Below are 23541 nucleotides of genomic sequence, written 5' to 3'. Positions count from 1 at the left end.
TGCCTGAGGCTCCAAAGTCCCAGGTTCAACCCCCTGCACCACCATTAGCCAGAACTGAGCAGTGCTCTGGTAAAAATAATAATAATAAAATAAAATAAAAATAAAGAAAAAATTTAAAAAAAAAAACTTTCAGGGAAAAGGAAAAAAAAAAAAAAAAAGGAGACAGCCTTTACCATCCCAGGCTGGACAAAGTGTGACCCTTAAAAGGAAAACTGATGTTGGAATTGAAACAGCTTGGTCGGAGCAGCAGCCTGAAGGGAAGGCTGATTCAATCAGGCCATCGGATCACGCAGGTAAAAGCCGAGCTGAAGCTTAGCGACATAGCTACGAATCATATCCAACAAAAGACTAGTGTCTAAAATATAAAAAAATGTCCACAGTCAACAGGAAGAAAGCAAGCAAGAATACTAGAAAAATGGGGAAAAAAAAACAAAACCAAAAACGAGCCAACAACACAGCCGTGCAGACGGCTGATTCCGACATGTGCGCCAGCCAGGTCCCAGCCCCGTCCTGTCCCCACCACACTGAGCTTGGTGCTGTGGCATCTTGACACCCTCAGCTGCCCTCCAGGAAAAGCACCCAGCCTGCAGTGTGAAGCTCTGGTGGTGACACAAGGAGAGAGAGAGAGAGAGAGAGAGAGGGAGAGAGGAGGGAGGAAGGAGGGAAAGAAGGGGAGGGAGGGAGGGAGGAGGGAGGAAGGAGGCAGGAAGGGAGGCAGAGGATTCCAGCTCTTGCTCCCCACCTGCAGAGGGGACACATCACAATCAGTTTAGCCGGGCTGCAGGTGTCTCTCTCTTTCTCTCTCGCTCTCTATCTCCCCTCCCCTCAATGTCTCTCTGTCCTATCCAATAAAATGAAAAAAAGATGGCCTCCAGGAGCAGTGGGTTCGTGGGGCAGGCGCAGAGCCCCAGCAGTAAGCCTGGACCCAACAATGAAAAGAGAGAGAGAAAGAGGTAGGAGAGAGAGAGAGATGAGAATGGAAGAAAGGTAAAGAAGGGAGGGAGGGAAGGAAGGGGAATGGAGGGGAAGGGCGTGTACAGACAGCTCAGCCCTGAAGCACAGACAGGGGTGGGGGGCGTGGGGGGCCGGGGGTAGGAGGCCAGGTAGGCCAAGTGTGTGGGTGTGGGGCACTGGGCCGGGTGGCCTGGTGGCCGGGTGGGTGGCCGGGTGGCCGGGTGGGTGACAGGTGTGGGCCGGGTGGCCAGGTGGGTGGCTGGGTGGGTGACAGGAGTGGGCCAGGTGTGAGCCGGGTGGCATGGTGGCAGGTGGGTGGCGGGGTGGCCGGGTGGCCAGGTGGCGGGTGGGTGGCCGAGTGGCCGGGTGGCCTGGTGGCAGGTGGGTGGCCGAGTGGCCGAGTGGCCGGGTGGCCGGGTAGCCTGGTGGCGGGTGGGTGGCCGGGTGGCCGGGTGGCCAGGTGGCGGGTGGGTGGCAGGTGTGGCTGGCCTTGCCTGCCGCAGGAGCACGTCTCCAATGCGCCGCACTAGGAAGTTCCTGGGCCCCGGACCCGACTCCCGGCGCCGGGCGCTCAGGCTGCGGAAGAAGGCGGCGTGCAGCCGCAGCAGCGCGTCCAGCCCTGGGAACACCGCGTCCACCGTGCCGCGCGCCAGCCGCAGCTCCTCCCGCATCCCGCGGCGGAACACCTCGGCCATGAGCAGCAGCGTCTGCAGGTGGTGCCGCTCCGTGCGCATCAGCTCTGCGGGACACAGGCAGCGCCAGTCAGGGGTCAGTCCAGTCAGGGGGTCAGTCGAGTCAGGGGGTCAGTCTAGTCAGGGGGTCAGTCGAGTCAGGGTTCAGTCCAGTCAGGGGTCAGTCCAGTCAGGGGTCAGTCCCAGTCAGTGGGTCAGTCCAGTCAGGGGTCAGTCCAGTCAGGGGTCAGTCCCAGTCAGGGGGTCAGTCCCAGTCAGGGGGTCAGTCCCAGTCAGGGGTCAGTCCAGTCAGGGGTCAGTCCCAGTCAGGGGGTCAGTCCCAGTCAGGGGGTCAGTCCAGTCAGGGGGTCAGTCCAGTCAGGGGTCAGTACAGTCAGGGGTCAGTCTAGTCAGGGGGTCAGTCCAGTCAGGGGTCAGTCCAGTCAGGGGGTCAGTCCCAGTCAGTGGTCAGTCCAGTCAGGGGTCAGTCCTGTCAGGGTTCAGTCCAGTCAGGGGTCAGTCCAGTCAGGGGTCAGTCCAGTCAGGGGTCAGTCCCGTCAGGGTGTCAGTCCTAGTCAGGGGGTCAGTCCCCAGTCCCCAGTCCCGCCTGCATGGGGCGCTTTGCAAGCAGTGAGGCAGAGCTTCAAGTCTCTCTCTCCATCTCTCTCCATCTCTCTCCATATCTCTTTCCATCTCTCTATGACTCTCTCCATCTCTCCATCTCTCTCTCCATCTCTCTCCATATCTCTCCATATCTCTTTCCATCTCTCTGTGACTCTCTCCATCTCTCTCCATCTCTATCTCCATCTCTATCTCCATCTATCTCTCTCCATCTCTCCATCTCTGTCTCTCTCCATCTCTCCATCTCTCTCTCTATCTCTCTCCATCTCTCATCTCTATCTCTCTGTGTCTTTCTCTCTCTGTCTCACTCTGCCTCCCTCCATCTCTCTCTACATTTAAAAAATGGATTACTGATAAATATTACAAATAAAAAACCTTAAATAATGGAAGACACTAGTCACAAAAGTGAAAGTGTGAAATAAATGCATTTCTTCAAAATGTCCAAACTGGGGAAGTGGACTGGCGGGAACTCGGCAGACAGGCAGCGCCAAATCAAGAACAGGTCCCCATGCGTGAGGGCCAGGGTTCAAGTCCTTAGTCAGCCAGCTTGGGGTGGGGTACTTCCCACGCAGAGGAGCAGGGCTGCAGGGATCTCTTTTTCTCTGTCCTTCTCCCTCAGTCCCCTCCCTGCCATTTCTCTCTGCCTCTATCAAAGAAAAAGAAAGAAAGCAGATCAGAGGCCAGTGGAGGGAAATGAAGAGTGAAGAATGACTGCCCACAGCTCCGGGAGCTCTTCTTGGAGTGGGAAATGCTCTGGGACCGCCTGGCAGGCGAGGGGCACAGGCACGACAAATGGAAGAATATATATACACACATCGCTGTGGCTCAGTGGTTACACCAGCCCACCGTTCCCAGCAGCCATTGCTCCTTCCGGTCGTTCTTCCTGTGATGCAGGGTGAGAGACGAAGTAGAGAGGGAACGGAGAGAAGAAGAGAGCCCCGTTCCACCGCTAGGGAAGCTTCCCCCTTTGCAAGTGCAGACGAGGGGCTTGAACCCAGGTCCCAGTACAAACATGTGCTCTGCCCTGAGTAGCCACCCAGCCCAAGAGGAGGACGTTTATGGCAGATGAATTGTAACTCAAGTTCTTTAATTTCGTGAGAAAATAGGAACCCATGGTATGTGAGAGAAAAATATATCAATGCTTCCAAACACATGTTTTGAAGAAGAATCTGAAGGTAGTCGCTCTACCGAGTACGTGCACCTCAGCTTTCTCTGGAGATGGTTTCTATGGGAAAGTCTGAAGGTGGTCGCTCTACTGAGTACGTGCACCTCAGCTCTCTCTGGAGATGGTTTCTATGGGAAAGTCTGAAGGTGGTCGCTCTATCGAGTACATGCACCTCAGCTTTCTGTGGAGATGGTTTCTATGGGAAAGTCTGAAGGTGGTCGCTCTACCGAGTACATGCACCTCAGCTTTCTGTGGAGATGGTTTCTATGGGAAAGTCTGAAGGTGGTGGCTCTACCGAGTACGTGCACCTCAGCTCTCTCTGGAGATGGTTTCTATGGGAAAGTCTGAAGGTGGTGGCTCTACCGAGTACATGCACCTCAGCTCTCTCTGGAGATGGTTTCTATGGGAAAGTCTGAAGGTGGTGGCTCTACCGAGTACGTGCACCTCAGCTCTCTCTGGAGATGGTTTCTATGGGAAAGTCTGAAGGTGGTGGCTCTACCGAGTACGTGCACCTCAGCTCTCTCTGGAGATGGTTTCTATGGGAAAGTCTGAAGGTGGTGGCTCTACCGAGTACGTGCACCTCAGCTTTCTGTGGAGATGGTTTCTATGGGAAAGTCTGAAGGTGGTGGCTCTACCGAGTACGTGCACCTCAGCTCTCCCTGGAGATGGTTTCTATGGGAAAGTCTGAAGGTGGTGGCTCTACCGAGTACATGCACCTCAGCTTTCCCTGGAGATGGTTTCTATGGGAAAGTCTGAAGGTGGTCGCTCTACCGAGTACATGCACCTCAGCTCTCTCTGGAGATGGTTTCTATGGGAAAGTCTGAAGGTGGTGGCTCTACCGAGTACGTGCACCTCAGCTTTCTGTGGAGATGGTTTCTATGGGAAAGTCTGAAGGTGGTGGCTCTACCGAGTACGTGCACCTCAGCTCTCTCTGGAGATGGTTTCTATGGGAAAGTCTGAAGGTGGTGGCTCTACCGAGTACGTGCACCTCAGCTTTCTCTGGAGATGGTTTCTATGGGAAAGTCTGAAGGTGGTGGCTCTACCGAGTACGTGCACCTCAGCTTTCCCTGGAGATGGTTTCTATGGGAAAGTCTGAAGGTGGTGGCTCTACCGAGTACGTGCACCTCAGCTCTCTCTGGAGATGGTTTCTATGGGAAAGTCTGAAGGTGGTGGCTCTACCGAGTACGTGCACCTCAGCTCTCTCTGGAGATGGTTTCTATGGGAAAGTCTGAAGGTGGTCGCTCTACCGAGTACGTGCACCTCAGCTTTCCCTGGAGATGGTTTCTATGGGAAAGTCTGAAGGTGGTCGCTCTACGGAGTACGTGCACCTCAGCTTACTCTGGAGATGGTTTCTATGGGAAAGTCTGAAGGTCGTGGCTCTACTGAGTACATGCACCTCAGCTTTCTGTGGAGATGGTTTCTATGGGAAAGTCTGAAGGTGGTCGCTCTACCGAGTACGTGCACCTCAGCTTTCCCTGGAGATGGTTTCTATGGGAAAGTCTGAAGGTGGTCGCTCTACTGAGTACATGCACCTCAGCTCTCTCTGGAGATGGTTTCTATGGGAAAGTCTGAAGGTGGTGGCTCTACCGAGTACATGCACCTCAGCTTTCTGTGGAGATGGTTTCTATGGGAAAGTCTGAAGGTGGTCGCTCTACCGAGTACGTGCATCTCAGCTTTCTCTGGAGATGGTTTCTATGGGAAAGTCTGAAGGTGGTGGCTCTACCGAGTACGTGCACCTCAGCTTTCCCTGGAGATGGTTTCTATGGGAAAGTCTGAAGGTGGTCGCTCTACCGAGTACATGCACCTCAGCTCTCTCTGGAGATGGTTTCTATGGGAAAGTCTGAAGGTGGTGGCTCTACCGAGTACGTGCACCTCAGCTCTCTCTGGAGATGTTTTCTATGGGAAAGTCTGAAGGTGGTGGCTCTACCGAGTACGTGCACCTCAGCTCTCTCTGGAGATGGTTTCTATGGGAAAGTCTGAAGGTGGTGGCTCTACCGAGTACGTGCACCTCAGCTTTCCCTGGAGATGGTTTCTATGGGAAAGTCTGAAGGTGTTGCTCTACCGAGTACGTGCACCTCAGCTCTCTCTGGAGATGGTTTCTATGGGAAAGTCTGAAGGTGGTGGCTCTACCGAGTACGTGCACCTCAGCTTTCCCTGGAGATGGTTTCTATGGGAAAGTCTGAAGGTGGTGGCTCTACCGAGTACATGCACCTCAGCTCTCTCTGGAGATGGTTTCTATGGGAAAGTCTGAAGGTGGTGGCTCTACCGAGTACGTGCACCTCAGCTTTCTCTGGAGATGGTTTCTATGGGAAAGTCTGAAGGTGTTGCTCTACCGAGTACGTGCACCTCAGCTCTCTCTGGAGATGGTTTCTATGGGAAAGCTTTTCTTGGAAGTGTCCAAACAAACATCTTTTTAACTGAAGAGTCACTGACTCTCCAGCCATGCTTTAGGGCCCATCCTGCGCTGACCACTTGCCCATATGATCCCAGTAAACGTGTAGCTTGTACGTACACTTCCATCAACAGCCTTTGGCAGATACCAAAACATAGTCTTTCTCTCTCTCATTCTCTCTCTCTCTCTCTTCCCCCCCACTCCCTCTCTCTCATTCACTCTCCCTCTCTTCCTCCCTCTCTCTCTCTCATTCTCTCTCCCTCTCTCTCTCCTTCTCTCTCTGTCATTCTCTCTCCCTCTCTCTCTTCTTCTCTTTCTGTCATTCACTCTCCCTCTCTCCCTCCCTCTCTCTCTCTCATTCACTCTCCCTCTCTCCCTCCCTCTCTCTCTGTCATTCTCTCTCCCTCTCTCTCTCCTTCTCTCTCTGTCATTCTCTCTCCCTCTCTCTCTCCCTCCCTCCCTGTCTTTCCCTCTCTCCGTTACTCCCTCTCTCTCCCTCTCCCTCTCTCTCCCTCTCTCGCTACCCCCCCTCCCTCCCACCTGGATTGCAAAGCCAGCCTGAGAGGTGATGAGAGACCCCCCCCCATCAACTCTTGGGACTGTAGCAGCCACGCTGCACGTGGCCTGTGAAAAGGAAGAGCTGGAGTAGGGCATCTTATTGGAATCGCACGTAAGGATCGATTTTATACTTGTGAACACCTTCCAACTGTATTCTGTTTTATTTTTTTTAATTATCTTTATTTATTTATTAGATAGAGACAGTCAGGGGGCCAGGTGGTACCACACCTGTTTAAACACTCACATCATAGTGCTCAGGGTTCGAGCCCCTGGTCCCCCCTGCAGGGGGAAAGCTTCACGAATGGTGACGCAGGGCTGCAGGTGTCTCTCTGTCTCTCCCTCTCTGTCTCCCCTTTCCCTATCGATGTATGGCTGTCTCTACCTGATGAACAGTAATAATAAGACTCGTGATAGCTTGAATCAAGTGCCTCTTACATCCCCCTTCCAGAGAGGCCGTTCCTTTCCGTAGTGTAGTGGTTATCACAGAGAGACTGAGGTCAGTGTCGGCTAAGCTATCTAACTGGCCAAGGAACTAGAAGAGAGCACAACTGGGACTCGAACCCAGGTCTGCGCTCACGCCACGCGCCAAACAGGTCCGCCCGAAGGACATCTTGGATGCGCTTACCGAATATGACGTCCTGCCTTCTGATGACGTCCCTCTCCTGCTCGCTGCAGAAGGAGGCGTCCACCAAAAGGCTCCAGGATTCTGCTTCGAGCTCCTGGGCTTCGCCGCTGAGGTCACTCCACAGGGAGGAATCCACGGCATCTGGGCGCGTTTCGAGGGAGAGAAGCCGGAGGGTGAGAAGGGCATCAGGCCGAGCGAGCGCTCGCACGCGGAGCCCGCAGAGAGCAGACGCCGAGCACGCGGACACGGGCTGCGGCGCAGTGGGGACCCCATCGGACTAGGCCTTTGTCTGCTGGAGGTGCCCCTCGACTTGACCTGGGGACCCTCAGGGACCCTGACCCGCTCAGACTCTGGAAAGTGCTGCTTTTGTTGGATTCCCCTCAGGATTCTGCCTTCGCCTTCGCCGAACATGGACACAGGATGAGGCTGAGTGCGAGGACGCGGTCGCACGTCAGCACAGAGATGGCTGATAAAGGGGAACGCAATGGACTTCGGGAAAAGGAAACATGGTTTGCTCAGGGGAAACCTTGAAAAACACGGGCCGGGCCGCGACGCGCTGGGTTAAGCGCACATAGTACTAAGCGCAGGGGCCGGCGTAAGGATCCCGGTTCGAGCCCCCGGCTCCCCACCTGCAGGGGAGTCGCTTCCCAGGCGGTGAAGCAGGTCTGCCTGCAGGTGTCTGTCTGTCTCTCCCCTCTCTCTGTCTTCCCCTCCCTCCATGTCTCTCTGTCGTATCCAAGAAAGATCAGAAAAAATGGCCAAGGGAGCAGAGGATTCGTAGTGCAAGCACTGAGCCCCAGCAATACCCTGGAGGAAAATAAATTAATTAATTAAAAGATAGATAGATAGATAGATAGATAGAATCAACCCTGAAAAGGATGCTAGTCCAGAGCATTGAAGATGAGATGATAATAGATTTTGAAACCCAAAGCTTAAAGAATAAAGAAAAACTGCTGAAGCACAAATCTCTCCTCACGACTCTTTTTATTTATTTTTTTTTCATTCATTTGCTGATACTGCTTGGATAGGAGAAACCACTCCACAGATCACTTCCTGGACTTCCAAAGAGGCAAAGCATGCCTTCAAAGAGAAGCTTCCCCCTAACAGTCGGAAAGCACAGAAAGAGCAAAATAGCAGAGACGGTGCCCGTGCTGACTGACTGACTGAAGTGCGTGTCCCGGTGCCCGTGCTGACTGACTGACTGAAGTGCGTGTCCCGGTGCCCGTGCTGACTGACTGACTGAAGTGCGTGTCCCGGTGTCCGTGCTGACTGACTGACTGAAGTGCGTGTCCCGGTCCCCGTGCTGACTGACTGACTGAAGTGCGTGTCCCGGTGCCCATGCTGACTGACTGACTGAAGTGCGTGTCCCGGTGCCCGTGCTGACTGACTGACTGACTGAAGTGCGTGTCCCGGTCCCCGTGCTGACTGACTGACTGACTGAAGTGCGTGTCCTGGTCCCCGTGCTGACTGACTGACTGAAGTGCGTGTCCCGGTGCCCGTGCTGACTGACTGACTGACTGAAGTGCGTGTCCCGGTCCCCGTGCTGACTGACTGACTGAAGTGCGTGTCCCGGTCCCTGTGCTGACTGACTGACTGAAGTGCGTGTCCCGGTCCCCGTGCTGACTGACTGACTGAAGTGCGTGTCCCGGTGCCCATGCTGACTGACTGACTGAAGTGTGTGTCCCGGTGCCCGTGCTGACTGACTGACTGAAGTGCGTGTCCCGGTCCCCGTGCTGACTGACTGACTGAAGTGCGTGTCCCGGTGCCCGTGCTGACTGACTGACTGACTGAAGTGTGTGTCCCGGTGCCCGTTCTGACTGACTGACTGAAGTGTGTGTCCCGGTGCCCGTGCTGACTGACTGACTGAAGTGCGTGTCCCGGTGCCCGTGCTGACTGACTGACTGACTGAAGTGCGTGTCCCGGTGCCCGTGCTGACTGACTGACTGAAGTGCGTGTCCCGGTGCCCGTGCTGACTGACTGACTGACTGAAGTGCGTGTCCCGGTCCCCGTGCTGACTGACTGACTGACTGAAGTGCGTGTCCCGGTGCCCGTGCTGACTGACTGACTGAAGTGCGTGTCCCGGTGCCCGTGCTGACTGACTGACTGAAGTGCGTGTCCCGGTGCCCATGCTGACTGACTGACTGAAGTGCGTGTCCCGGTCCCTGTGCTGACTGACTGACTGAAGTGCGTGTCCCGGTGCCCGTGCTGACTGACTGACTGAAGTGCGTGTCCCGGTGCCCGTGCTGACTGACTGACTGACTGAAGTGCGTGTCCCGGTCCCCGTGCTGGCTGACTGACTGACTGAAGTGCGTGTCCCGGTCCCCGTGCTGGCTGACTGACTGACTGAAGTGCGTGTCCCGGTGCCCGTGCTGACTGACTGACTGAAGTGCGTGTCCCGGTGCCCATGCTGACTGACTGACTGACTGAAGTGCGTGTCCCGGTCCCCGTGCTGACTGACTGACTGACTGAAGTGCGTGTCCCGGTGCCCGTGCTGACTGACTGACTGAAGTGCGTGTCCCGGTGCCCGTGCTGACTGACTGACTGAAGTGCGTGTCCCGGTCCCTGTGCTGACTGACTGACTGAAGTGCGTGTCCCGGTGCCCGTGCTGACTGACTGACTGAAGTGCGTGTCCCGGTGCCCGTGCTGACTGACTGACTGAAGTGCGTGTCCCGGTGCCCGTGCTGACTGACTGACTGAAGTGCGTGTCCTGGTGCCCGTGCTGACTGACTGACTGAAGTGCGTGTCCCGGTCCCCGTGCTGACTGACTGACTGAAGTGCGTGTCCCGGTGCCCTTCCAGCTCATCAACAGCTGCACGACCTTTTAAATGACAGGCACAGAGCGCGCTGCGTTTTCTTCCCAGTGCTCATGACAGACGGTTGGGGAAACAGACATGTTATTTATGTATAGGGTAGGGAAAAACAGAGAGCGTGGGGACACGGAGAGGGAGAGGGAGGAGGAAGGGAGGGAGAGGCTGAAGCCTTTCTTTTTCACTCCTTATTTACTGGATAGACACGGCCAGAAATCAAGAGGGAAGGGGTACTAGAGAAGGAGAGGGACGGAGAGACCCCCGCCACCCTGCTTCGCCGCTCAGGAAGCTCTCACCCTGCCGGTGAGCCCAGGGACTCGAACCCGGCTCCTTGAGCACGGCGACATACACACTCAGCCAGGCGCACCAGCCACCCCCGGCCCCCGTCTTTTCATCTCTTTTTCCTGCCCCTCTGTCTGTGGGAAGCAGCGGCCGTGCGAGAGAGAGACCGCGCGCGGCAGGCTCTCGTGGAGAGGGCGAAAGCAGGCTGCCGGAAGCGAGCGACCGAGCAGCACCTCCTCACCGTCCCTGAAGGGAGACTCCGTGCAGGGCGCAGAGCCCGCGGGCTGCGGCGGCGCGGCGGGGGGAAGCCGGCTTCTCCGGCGGCGGCTCGCGTCGCTCTGCGGCTCCCTGACGACGCTGCAGGGACGGACGGACGGACGGACGGACGGAGGAGAGAGGAGAGAGGGGCGAGCGCCTGACCAGCAGCTCCAGCACCTGAGCCGGAGCCGCAGCCGGGAAGCCGCGCCCAGACTCACCTTCCCGCGGCGGGCGCGGCGGGCGCGGGGGCGGCCATGGCGGCGGCGGCGTCCGGAGGGGGAGGGGCGTCTCTGCACGCGGGGTCTGCACGCGAGCCGACAGCGGGTCGTGGAGTCGGCACGGGGGCCGGAGGCGGGGAGCTAAACGCCCGCAGCCGCACCCTGCTCCCGCCGCCGCCCTCCACAGGCCAGGGTCTCTCAGCACACAGACGGACGGACGGACAGACGGACAGAGGAATGGCCCGTAAACGGGCGTCCGCCCTGCTCCCGCCCGCCCTCCACAGGCCACATGTTCTCTCAGAGCACACAGACAGACGGACAGGACAGACAGATGGACAGAGGAATGGGGAAGCTCTGCGCCGCCCGCCCGCCCATAAACAGGCGTCCGCCCTGCTCCCGCCCTCCCTCCACAGGCCACATGTTCTCTCAGAGCACACAGACAGACGGACAGGACAGACAGACGGACAGAGGAATGGGGAAGCCCTGCGCCGCCCGCCCATAAACAGGCGTCCGCCCTGCTCCCGCCCTCCCTCCACAGGCCACATGTTCTCTCAGAGCACACAGACAGACGGACAGACAGACGGACAGAGGAATGGGGAAGCCCTGCGCCGCCCGCCCGCCCATAAACGGGCGTCTGCCCTGCTCCCGCCCTCCCTCCACAGGCCACATGTTCTCTCAGAGCACACAAACAGACAGACAGACGGACAGACAGACGGACAGAGGAATGGGGAAGCCCTGCGCCGCCCGCCCATAAACAGGCGTCCGCCCTGCTCCCGCCCTCCCTCCACAGGCCACATGTTCTCTCAGAGCACACAAACAGACAGACGGACAGGACAGACGGACAGAGGAATGGGGAAGCTCTGCGCCGCCCGCCCGTAAACGGGCGCCTGCACTCTGAGGGCCGCGGTGAGCAGAGGCGAGGTGTCATTAGCCCGGAGAGGGGACACGCGGCACACCCCGAGCCTGTCAGAGGATCGGAATGACGCTCGCGGGCCAGGGAAGGACCTGAGACAAACGAGAGCCGCAGGCGTGCCGGGCTGCTCCCACTGACTGACTGGAAGCTGGGTGGCTCTGGAACGCCTGTCCGGCTGCTCTAAAACGCCACGGATACAGTATCTGAGCGCTGCTGTCAACATGTCACACGGACGCCTGACGTGCTATCAGCGGCCCTCAGAAAGTATCTCACTAGGGGCCAGGTGGCGGGGCGCCTTTGTAAGTGCTCACATCACAGCGCACAACCCTCTCTGCAGGGAGCTGTCAGCCCGCTCTGCCCCTCGAGGGAGACGGGTCCTGACGTGAGAGCGGCCTGGAATGTCCCAGCTGTGACCAGGACTGCGAGCTCAGACTGACGGGGACTCGGGGTCACACGGGCTCCTGTGCTGAATAGGAACAGACCTGGCCCTGGGTCAGATGGATGAGTGGGGTTTACAAGTTAATGGTATTTATGTACTTTCCTCATATTTGGGAGCTCCTCTCTGCCCTAATCCAGCTTTCTAGTCCTAGTCTCAACTCCCCAGACAATACTTTTAGTCCACCTGCATGTCAGCTGTCGGGCTCAGGCAGAAATTAGTAAAGTCATGGGCCCCTTGGAACAGACCTACAATAGACTCCCTAGCTGCCCCAGCATGAAGACACAAAGTCTCACCTGCTCTATTCTCACCTTTAGGGTCCTGATCACTAAACAGTTTGTGCTGCTGTGTATCTGACTGCTTTTTCAGCCACCAAGTCGCAGATGCTGCCGTGACGCCATCCTGACCTCCCTGGGCAGACGCCCTCACCCGTGTGTCCTGGAGCCTCCCCTCCCCAGAGCCCTGCCCCACTAGGGACAGACAGACACAGGCTGGGGGTGTGGATCCACCTGCCAACACCCATGTCCAGCGGAGAAGCCATGACAGGAGCCAGAACTCCCACCTGCTGCTCCCCATAAAGAATTTGGGTCCAGGCTCCCAGGGGGATAAAGAACAGGGAAGCTTCCAGTGGAGGGGATGGGACAGGGAGCTCTGGGGGTGGGAACTGTGTGGGATTGTACCCCTGCTAACCTACAGTTTTCTTAATCATTATCAGATCACTGATAAAAATAAATAAGTAAATAAAACAAGTACTAACTGTTATCCTACAACACTGTCAATCATTACTAAGTTACTAATAATATACACATACATACATATTGCAGAATAAACAGAATCAGCATTTTCATCTCATCTATGATTTTAAATGAAAATTGCTTTTGCTTCAAAATGCTCAGATTCAGTTTATTTTATGTTTCTTATCCTATTAAAGAAATATTTCTTCATGAAAGTACCAGAATGGTATTCTCTGATATTTTATTTAAGAAAATGCATAATTTTGGAGTTGGTGTCCTGCACCAAAGTCAGGGACTCTGGGGTGGGGGGCGGGCCTCAGGTCCTGGAACATGTTGGCGGAGGAGGACCTCGTGGGGGTCAGAGTGTGATGTGGAAACTGAGACATGTCGCACATGGACCAACTACGGTGTCTTCCTATTGACTGTAAACCAGGAATCCCTCCAATAAAGGAAAAAATGTAGACAGAATCTATAGATATCAAACCTGAGGCTTGTCTGTTTTTGGCTGTGATCTTTGATTCCTAAGAAGTATTTATAACACTTGGAGACACAGCGTAGTGGTTATACCAAAGCCTGAGACTCTGAGCTCCCAGGTTCAAACCCCCACAACAGCATACCAGAGCTGAGCAGTATGCTAGCCTTTCTCTCTCTGTGTCTCTCTCTGTATCTCTCTCATAAAATAAAATAAACAAAGCGACTTTTGTGCCTGAGGCTCCAAAAGCCTTAAGTTCAAGTCCAAGCAACACCAAAGCCAGAGTTGTGCAGTGTTCTGGCTTTTATAAAATACAGGGGGAAGTATGTGTAGTTGGGAAGAGCAAGCACTGCAGTAGCTCACGGGGCTTGAATGTGAGAAGGCCCAGGTTCGATCCTTAACACCACTAACAGCCAGAGCTGAGTGGATTCTGGGGACCAAAAATTAAAAAGTTTAAAATTCGAGACCAGGAAGTGGTCCGCCACGTGCACGGCCTGCAGCCACACGGGAAGTGCACAGGCGGCCGAGTCTTGTGGGACTCTCATCTTATTTCACAGGCCATCTTGCCCTCCTTTCTGACCGAGAATGAATGACGTGGCCAGGGAAAGGTAGCACCACGCCAGTGTAAGCCCCTCGTGACAGGCGGAAAAAGAAGAGCATGCAGCAGCGCATCTGTGCAGACGAATACGTCCTCCCACGGGAGCACGAACGCCGGGTGCTTGGCGTCGCCCGTCTCCTCCTCAGTGGCACGGGTCACACGAGGCCGCACTTTAAAACTGAGGGGGCATCACGGGGCTCCTCTGTATGGCGGCCCTAACGCGAACGGTCATGTGTCCCACAGGGCACAAGGCTATGGGGTCACGCACAAGGTCAGACCAAGCTTGCACTTTGGACGGCGGAGCTTTGTGCCCAGCCTGAATGTACGCAAGTGCACATACAGAAAGCACATTGTCCTAAGACGAGAGTCGGACAAATTAGACCAAAGGAGAGAGTGCTCTCCACCGGAAAGGTGTGCAGTGTGTATGAAAAGAAAAAGGTGAGCCCAGAGGGTGGCGCGCCTGGTTGAGCGCATATGTTGGAATGCCCAAGGGCCCAGGTTCAAGCCCCCGGTCCCCACCGGCAGGAGAAACTTCACAAATGGTGAAGCAGGGCTGCAGGTGTCTGTCTCTCTCCCTCTTCCTCCCCCTACCCTCTCAGTTTCTGTCTCTATCCAATAATAAGTTAATAGAAATATTTTTTTAAATGTCCTCATTATTTCCCATATCACTTACTTCCAAGGATGGACTGTGCTTTGTTCTTGTTATATTTCTCTTGGAGTTTCTGGAAAACAACATTGAGAACATATAAAACCCAAGCACCACGGGGCTACAAGAATGTTACAGGATTCCACAGAACAGGACTATGATCTGTGTCATTTTCATTGACGTGTTCATTCCCAATCGTGAGGAATTCAAAGACAAGACATCCGCTGCACTGAAGAGAGAGGTGTCCTGACACTAAGGGGGGCCTTGTGAACACGGGGCTTTATCAGAAGCGGCAGAGGGACTAGAAACGCGACCCCACGTGTGCAGCCCCCGAGAGAAGAGGGCCCCCATCAGTGCGCCCTCCTGTGCTCTTGCCTGTTCTGCTTACTCCTCTCACTACAAGGAACCCAGCCGTCAACCGCTGAGCTCTCCCCGTCAGCTCTGCAGGCACGCTGAGTCTCAGGCACTCACACGTGGCTAAGCCCACCTTCCCTGGGAAAGGCCTTCCTGCCCACTCACATGCATTCTGGGCATGAGTTCAGAGTCAGAGTTCAGAGATGGGAGCGGGACGGGAGGGTAGACGCTTCCTCTCCCCAGACCCACCCCCAGAGACAGAACATCGTTCGTCTTCACAGTGTGGTCCCAGGATCGGCAGAATCACCCAGGAACCTTTGGAAAATCAATTCCTCTGGCCTCACCCAAAACTACAGGGCCAGAAACCCTGGGAGAGAAGCCCAGAGACATCTTCCCAACAGAAGCACCAGGGGAAGCCGGTGTTTGAGAATGATGTGGCCGACGGAGTCCACAAGTCGGGAGTTACCCAGACTTAAATGCAGAGGGCTCGTGATGGCATGAGCACGTGCACTAGCTGACTGTGCAGATTCGAGCAGAGTCTAGCCCAGGCATGCCCTCTGAATCACATTCCTGCTGGACTTCCTGCAGGTCTAAAACAGCATCGTGATTACAGGAAGCACAGACAAGAAGAAAGGTGTCTTCAGACACGGCAGTGGCTGCTTTAGAACTAAATCTGGCGGGGGCCGGGCAGGGGCTCACCGTGGTAAGCACACACAGTACTAAGAGCAAGGATCTGTACAAGGATCCAGGTTTGAGCCCCCGGCTCCCCACCTGCAGGGGGTCGCTTCACAAGAGGTTGAAGCAGGTCTGCAGGCGTCTCTCTCTCTTCCTCTCTATCTCCCTCCCTTCTCAATCTCTCTGTCCTGCCCAATACAATGGAGCAGTGGATTCCGAGTGCTGGCACCAAGCCCCAGAGATAACCCTGGAGGCAAAAACATGGAAGGAGGAAGGGAGAAAGGGAGGGAGGGAGGGAGGGAGGGAAGGAGGAAGGGACGAAGGGAGGGAGCTGGCAGCCAGAGAGTCAGCAAGCAGAGAGCACTGGGTGTCCGAGGCTGGTCCCAGCGCTGCATCTGGTGGAGAGGTGCTCAGGCCTGCAGGACCATCTCATCTCCGCCCCACACACAGCCGGCCGCGTTCATAAAGAAATCTAGACAACCAGGGAGCAGAGCATACAGCCGCCCACCCGGCGTGATAAAGACACGAAGCACAGACGTTACCTTGGTGCAAGGAGACGCGGCGTCCTTACAGCCTTTGTGGACACTGGCACAGCAGCCTGAGGCGGGAGACAAGTGCTCCGTTACTGAGGTGCACCTGAGACGGAGAAGACTAGAGCCGCCTTCTGCAGGCCAGTGGAGGAGGGCTCCACACAGCTAAGGCATGAAGACACTGCGGCAGGAGTCCTCATCTGACCGCAGGAGCGCTCAGCACAAGCTCTCGGCTAATGTCGTCACTGACCTGGAGGGGTTTCCCTCCCTCTGCCCTGGGGCTGGTCAGGGGTGAGCTGCGGCCCTGTGCACGACACACTTGTTCCGAGAACTCACTACTCCACTGGGCCCGAAGCACAAGGTCCCGCTCTAAGGTCTGGGTCCAAGCCCTCGACTCCGCACCTGCAGGAGGGGACGCCTCACAGGCAGTGGAACAAGTCTGCAGGTGTCAATCTCTCTCTCTCTTTCTCTCTCTCTGTCTCTCTCTCTCCTCCTCTCTCAATGTCTCTCTGTCCTGTGTAATAAAAGGGGAAAATGGCCTCCAGAGGCAGTAGATTCATTGTGCTGAGCCCCAGTGATCACCCTAGAGGCTTCCATAAGCGAAAATTAAAAAAAAAAAAACAACACTTTTAAATCCAGAAAAGAAGGTAAATCAAAGATTCTCACCTTTTTCTAGGAAAACCTATGAAATGCTACCTAATCTACAGATGTTTTCCTACCTAACCCACACGATTCACAAAAGCAAAGTCCTCAAATATCTGGGCAGAGACAAGTAGGTTATCAACAAAGAAGTCAGGGCAGGCAGACCCCAGAATCTTTATCTTTTACTACAATGATAAGTGCCCAGGTTAAAATAGAGCAATGTTAACAGAGCATTGATGGGGGGGGGGGGGTAAGAATTTACTTAGATCCATTACTGTTCTCGTTTGTTGAAAGAAACAAATATTAGTGCCTTAGATACTGGAGGAATTCAGGTACACTGGATTTCAGAAAATAGACAACTTGAGTGATCTGGGAAAAGCAATCGGCTGGCATTCCAATCTAGGCTACTAAGAGCAGAATCCAGATTTTGGGTTCAAGAACAAATCCAGCTTTATTTTTAAATAGGAGTCAAAACAGGCACTGAAGTTAGCTGGACTGGTTGTGAGAGTCACATCTGAAAATTGTTGTAAATCAGCAACATGAACTGCCTAAAAAATCAACTTAGTCTTGAAGTAGAAACTCACCCTTAGAGGGTTAAGCTTACAATATATAAAGATTTTATAATGAATTCAGTGCAGCCACGGAGAGTAGGGAGGGGAGAAGATAAAGGCCTCGTCAATCATTTAAAGATGTCATCTCTTGACAAATGCCTAGAGCAGATGAAAGCAAATAATACACGCTTTAAATAGCTATGCCAGACATCAAGAAAAGGGGCAAGAGCTACAAAGATACTTAAGAGTAATGCAAACAAGGCCTTTCAGCCATCACAGATCTCATAGGCCTATAGGAAGGACATATACTCTGCATCAAAAGGCCAGAAAAGCGGGCTAAGTGCATATATGTGTGTATATGTGTGTGTATATATATATGCGTGTGTGTGGAATGCTAACTTCAGACGAAGCAAAAGTCAATGCAAGCTGCACTTCAAGGCACTGGCAGGGCGGTTCTTTCTATCGATGTAAGTGGGACCTGAGGGGGAGCCGTGACATGAACATCGAGTAGCAAGTCACATAGCAGCAACATATAAGCACGGGCGTCTGTTTAAGACCGAGGAGGGTTTCTCTAAATGCACATTTCTGTGAAAACCAGCTACTCAGACTTTCGCAAAGAAAAAGATGAATACCAGGGTTTATAGTAGGTTCTTTTTTTAATATTAGAAGCAGTGATCTTCACAGTTAAAATGATAATAAAAATATACCCAGTAGAGTGCACACATTCACATACGATAGCACCCAGGCTCAAGCCCCAAGTTCCTGCCTTCCAGGGAAATTTCACGAGCAGTGAAGCAGAGCTGCAGGTATCACTCGAGCACTCCCTCCCTCACTCCCTCTCTCTGCCCCTCTCCCACTGTCAGAAAAAAAAAAAGGGGAAAATAACAGTAACTCGAAACAGTGAAGCCCGTGCAAGCACTGAGCCCCAGTGATAGCCCTGCCTGCACAAATATATGTATATAATAAAAAATAAAATACTCTCATGAAATAGATCCATGAGTAAGGAAGTTGACTTTCTTATGATTAGAAGGATTTGCTTGGGTGAGGGTAGATAGCATATTGGTTATGCAAAGAGGCTCTTATGCCTAAGGCTCTGAGGTCTCAGGTTCAATCCCCTGCACCACCATAAGCCAGAGCGATCAGTGCTCTGATAAAAAAATATAATAAAATGAGAGGAGGGGCTTATAAAGAGAGAAGGATTTGCTAGCATAATCAGATAAAACATCAGGATGAGAGACTGACAGGACTGGAAGTGGCTCCATCGGGATGGCAGTCACGGTTTTCTGTAAGTGGTAAAACTTGAGCAATGTAAGTTTTTCTGGCCTTGTATCTGCTATGAATCCTATTTCATTCAAAAAAAAACAAAAAAGCTTTTGAAAGTCAAATACAATATATGCAGCTTCGACATCTCCATCATCCATTAAAACTGCTATGGCCATCTATTTAACCAAGTCAGCAGGAGGCAAGGCATTCTGTCTCACAAACATTGACTTTTTAGTGAGCCCTGACTTGAGAAGCTTTCTGTCAGTCATCAGCTGCATCTGAGTGTCTAAGAGCCCAGGTCTGTGAGAGCTGCCACCCAATTATCATTGTGTGAATATGGCCCTTGCAGAAAACTAAGCCTGCTTCAGGAGTTGAAACCAAAACAAGTCAACCTAATCCAAAGGCAACAGCCTGCAAGGCTATGGCTGTGAAGTGCAGGACATTTAGGTCACATGGATCAGGAAGGACTCCAGGGGAGACAAGAAGCCCCAGTTATGCAGAGCACTGAGGGAAACAGAAGGGAGACCAGAGAGACCACCCCAAGTGAAGGGCTGGACAGGAAACCAGCAGAGAACAAGACTTTTGCGTGTAGACCGAGGCAGAAAGTCATACAGGACTCATCTGTGGAGCAAACCAGGAATCAAACGCCCAGCGGAAGAGCTTGGGCTTAGTTCAGTCAACGGACGAGACAGAAGGCTCCTCGTGGAGGCAGGGGGCTGGCGTGGTCTCCGTAATGGCTGGTAAGGCCCAAGAATTCAGAAGAGGTGATCAGTAAGAACACCCGGAGAGACGTAGAGGAACACAAGTCACTCCAAGTGGGTGCAGAAGAAGACTCCCAGAGTGGTCCAGATAGAACGGAAACAGAGACCCAGAAAAAGAAAAAGACAACGTGTCCACACTCTGAGCGTTTATCCTTACCAGGAAGGCCGCCCTCTCTGGTCTCCGAGACACGGCGGACTCGAGGTGAGAAGCCCACAGAGAGGGTCGCCATGAGCCAGTGAGTCTGGAGTAATCCTGGCCTACACCTTCAGCTTGGCCACAGTCCTAAAAATGGTCATGTCCAGCAGAGAAGCAACTACAGAAGCCGGAACTCTTCCCACCCTCTGCTCCCCAGAAAGAATTCTGGTCCACACCCCCAGAGGGGGAGAAATGTCAGGAGAAGACAACCAGAGGGCTCCGAACTCCAACTGCATCGGGACAGGCACTCTGGGCAAAAAAGTCCTCCATCTCTAGCCACCATTGGCTCTTCGCTTGTTAAGCCATTGACTGGGTGTGTAGCCCTCAAACCAAGGTTTCTGCGGATATTCATGACAACGGCCCACTCCTCTGGGAGCTTACCTCCTGGGGAGGAAGACAGAGGCGCCTGCTAGGCCCCAGTACTTACTGGAACACTGGAGTGACTCTTTGCCTAAGATTGTCTTATCACAGACCGAACACTGCAAAGCACCGGAGAATGTTCCAGGGACAAACTGGTGCTGGCTCGGTTTCTCTTTCTCTTTGGCATCCTTGGTTTTGGTCTTCAGCGAGAACAGTGTCAGGAAAGAGGGGGAAAGAGAAAAGAAGACACAAGCTAAACACCCACCTCCTCTTTTTCATTCCAAGTTTCCATATTTTCCATTAGAAAGTAAGGGCTTCTGGGGCCGGGGGGGTGGCACACCCAGTGGAGGTCACATGTCACAGCGCTCCAGCACCCAGGCTCAAGCTCCCAGGCCCCACAGTGGCGGAGCAGGGCTGCAGGTGGCTCTCTGTCTCTCTTCCTCACTACTACCCCTTCCCTCTCAATGTTTCTCTGTCTCTATCCAAAATAAATAAGTAGACAAAATAACTTTTTATAAAACAATAAGGGTGGGGCCAGGTGGTAGTGCACCTGATTAAGCACTCACATCACAGTGTGCAAGGGCCCTGGTTCAAGCCCCTGGTCCCCACCTGCAGGAGGAACTTCACAAGTGGGGAAGCAGGTCCGCAGGTGTCTCTGTTTCTCTCCTTCTCTATCTCCTCCCTTCTCAATCTTTCTCTTTCTCTAGCCAATAATAAATAAATAACAGTGTTAAAAAAAGGCCTTGCTGTGTCTCAGGACATAGCAAGATGGCAACAAAAAAATAAATAATGAAGGAAGAAGGGCTGCATTTGGAAGAACACTTAAAGGCCAGGAAGCAGCGCTCTGCGGGACACAGCGGTCTGAGTCTTTATGACTTGGAGAATATGCCATCAAATCTGTGGATATAAAATCCAAGGGAAGTAACTTCACTTATTTTTAAAAATCTACAGGGAAGGGGAAGATAGAGAGGGAGAGAGACAGAGAGACCCCTGCAACACAGCTTCACCGCTCAGAAAGTTTGCCCCCTGCAGGTGGGCACCAGGGGCTCAAACTCAGGTCCTCGTGCCCTAAAGGGAAGTAATTTTATTATTTTTAAAAGATTTTATTTATTCATTTATGAGAAAGATAGGAGGAGAGAGAGAGAGAGAGAGAAAGAATCAGCCATCACTCTGGTACATGTGTTGCCGGGGATTGAACTTGGGCTCCAGCTTGCGAGCCCAATGCTGCGTCCATTGCACCCCCCAAGGGAGGTCATTTTAAAGGGACCTTGAAAATCCCAAGGATTTCTGTGAGAATCAGCCCTCCCTGACCTGTAGACGGTAGACAGAGACATGTGATCAGTTACCTTCGACTTACTCCGAGGACTGGTCATCCGATTCATGAGGAAGCTGAAGGTTCGGCTCACTTTGTACTTTTCAGACTCTGACTTGGCAGGAAGCATAGACTTATCCCATTCTTCCTCCTGAATTCTGTACAAAGAGCCTGTTACTGCAGCTCCCAGCATGTAGAGAAAAGCCACACACACTACAGGTGTGCAAAGGTGTGGCTTCTCTGGAACCTTCAAGGCGCACTCATGGACTGGATGTTGGCTCAGAGAAGGCATGGCATGTTGGCCAGTTTCAGTCATCCCCCTGTCCAACGCTTGACGTCTCGTCATCCAATCTGGTCCCCTACACCTACACTGAACTTCTCTGTTCCAGACTCTTGGAAACAGAGCTGGCAGTCAGCTGAGGTCAAGAACAAACACCTCATCACAGACCCCTGCGAGCGTCCACCCGGCTTTGACCTGGCACGTTATGATCGGGCCCTCCTCAATCGCTATGGAACAGGCCATGGCCGGTGCGCCGCTATGTTCCATCGCTGGGGAGCCAGAGACGACCTGAACTGCCCCTGCGGCTCCAGACAGACTATGACCCACATAGTCAACGACTACCACCTCTCCAGATTCAAAGGAGGTCTCGAAACTTGACATCAGGCTCCACCTGACGCTGTTGACTGGCTGCGGAAGCAGGGCAAAGGCCAGAAGAAGAAGAAGAAGAAGCCATCCCTCCTTCCAGCGCTGCTGCTGTCATACCGTCTCCATCCTCCTCCTCCCCTTAGCTCTCTATTTGTATCATCTGAAAGTTCCTACTCTGGTCTGAAAAATCAGGCATGACTTAGGAGACTTTTGAATTGATACTTTTATGCTAAACTCCAACTCAAAATCGTCCTGTCTGATCTATATATTAAATGGCTCCACAGATTAGCAAAAGTCGAGGTCACTGTCCCCCTTTCCTATCCTCTTCTAATGTGGCACTAGGAAATGACCAGGGGGCTCACGCGAGCAGCGTGTGTGACGCCACTGAGTGGTCTCTCTAAGGCACTGCTTCCTTCCTTCTCCCGAGAAAGAGAGGCAAAAGCACCAAGGCTGAGCGAGCAAAGCACCCCTGTGTCAAGAACAGAGCTCCCTCTGATGCTGCTCCCAGATGTGCCACGGGTCGAACCCAGGCCGTCGCTCGAGGTGCGAGTCTATCCGCTGAGCTTCCCCGCAGTCCCCACAGGATCTCTTAAAGCCAACATCTTGCCACTCCTGACACTGTTTTGCACGTAACCCCATGGCCACAGCACAGTGAATCAGATGCAAGACAAGCAGCGATCTTGCTTGCTGCCCAACTTCCCAAGCTTGACTCCAGCAACTGTTTTACCTGTTAGTGAATAGAGAAGGTAGGGGCTAGGCAGTGGCACACCTGGTTAGGTGCTCACATTACAGTGTGCAAAGACCTGGGTTCAAGTCCCTGGTCCCCACCTGCAGGGCGGAAGCTTCACGAGCGGTGAAGCATAGCTGCAGGTGTGTCTCTGTCTCTTTCCCTCTATCTCCCTCTCCCCTTTCCTTCTGTCTCTAGCCAATAATAAGTAAGTGAAAAATATTTAAAAGGGGGGGGCTTAGGCTTAAAGCTTTCAAATTTGGATATGAACCAGAAAGCTGGTAATGCTTAAAGTACTTTTCATACCATTCATTCTTTGTCTTCAAATTTAACCCTTATAAGTAACAGTCCATAAAAATCAATAGTAGATGGACAGTCCTTAAACATGAAAATGGTTCTTCATAGCTGTGTAGTACTCCATAGTGTGTATATACCACAGCTTTCTCAGCCATTCATCTGTGTTGGGCACCTGGGTTGCTTCCAGGTCTTAGCTATTACGAATTGTGCTGCTGTGAATACAGGTGTACACACATCTTTTTGGTTGAAGTGTTATGATGTCCTTGGAGGATATTCCTAGGAGAGGAATTACTGGGTCATATGGAAGGTCCAATTCTAGCCTTGTGAGGGTTGATGAGGCTTGCAGTCAACAGTATTTATACCCCTTCCCCATATTTGGGAGCTACTCTCTTCCCTGATCCAGCTTTCTGGTCCTTTTTCCAGCCATGACATCATCTCCCCAGACAATAACTTGGATCCACCTGCATATCAGATTTCAGGCTCAAAAGGAAAAAAAAAAAACTAGTATAGCCACAGGCCCTTTGGAATATAACTAAAATATGCCTACTAGCTATCTACAAAATGGAGGACCCCCCCCCCAGCACTTCATCTGCACTATTCCAGCCTTTAGGTCCATGATTAGTCAACAACTTGTTTGGCTTTGTATGTTAACTCTCTTTTCAGCCACCAGGTTCCAGATGCTACCAGGATGCCAACCAGACTTCCCTGGACAGACAACCCCACCCATGTGTCCTGGAGCTCCGCTTCCCCAGAGCCCTGCCCCACTAGGGAAAGAGAGAGACAGGCTGGGAGTGTGGATCCACCTGTCAACGCCCATGTTCACAATAGCCAGAGATGGAAGCAGTGAGTGAGTGGCTGAAGAAGTGGAGAGACAGAC

The 23541-nt window shown here is 53.2% G+C and overlaps 2 protein-coding genes across 3 annotated transcripts in view; one reads left to right on the top strand and one right to left on the bottom strand.

The window, feature by feature from the left end:
- The window catches only part of ARHGEF28 (Rho guanine nucleotide exchange factor 28), a 205956-nt gene that overhangs the window by 15233 nt on the left and 167182 nt on the right, over positions 1-23541 (bottom strand). The window contains exons 15-23 of the mRNA XM_060201017.1: positions 21029-21152; positions 19750-19882; positions 15922-15977; positions 14378-14426; positions 10552-10636; positions 10317-10432; positions 7396-7452; positions 6987-7127; positions 1449-1693 (exon numbers count right to left, since the gene is read on the bottom strand). Coding sequence (XP_060057000.1) covers positions 1449-1693; positions 6987-7127; positions 7396-7452; positions 10317-10432; positions 10552-10636; positions 14378-14426; positions 15922-15977; positions 19750-19882; positions 21029-21152 — 1006 coding nt within the window. The remainder of the gene's footprint in view (positions 1-1448; positions 1694-6986; positions 7128-7395; positions 7453-10316; positions 10433-10551; positions 10637-14377; positions 14427-15921; positions 15978-19749; positions 19883-21028; positions 21153-23541) is intronic.
- ANKRA2 (ankyrin repeat family A member 2) overlaps positions 7426-23541 on the top strand; it is a 240435-nt gene continuing 224319 nt past the window's right edge. For both annotated transcript variants that reach the window (XM_016192799.2, XM_007533748.3), the window contains exon 1: positions 7426-7429. The gene's annotated coding sequence lies outside the window, so the exon portion shown is untranslated. The remainder of the gene's footprint in view (positions 7430-23541) is intronic.

The sequence above is a fragment of the Erinaceus europaeus genome, chromosome 11 (genome assembly GCF_950295315.1).
Source record: "Erinaceus europaeus chromosome 11, mEriEur2.1, whole genome shotgun sequence".
In the NCBI taxonomy this organism is placed as follows: domain Eukaryota; kingdom Metazoa; phylum Chordata; class Mammalia; order Eulipotyphla; family Erinaceidae; genus Erinaceus; species Erinaceus europaeus.
This window is presented reverse-complemented; position numbering and strand designations above follow the sequence as displayed.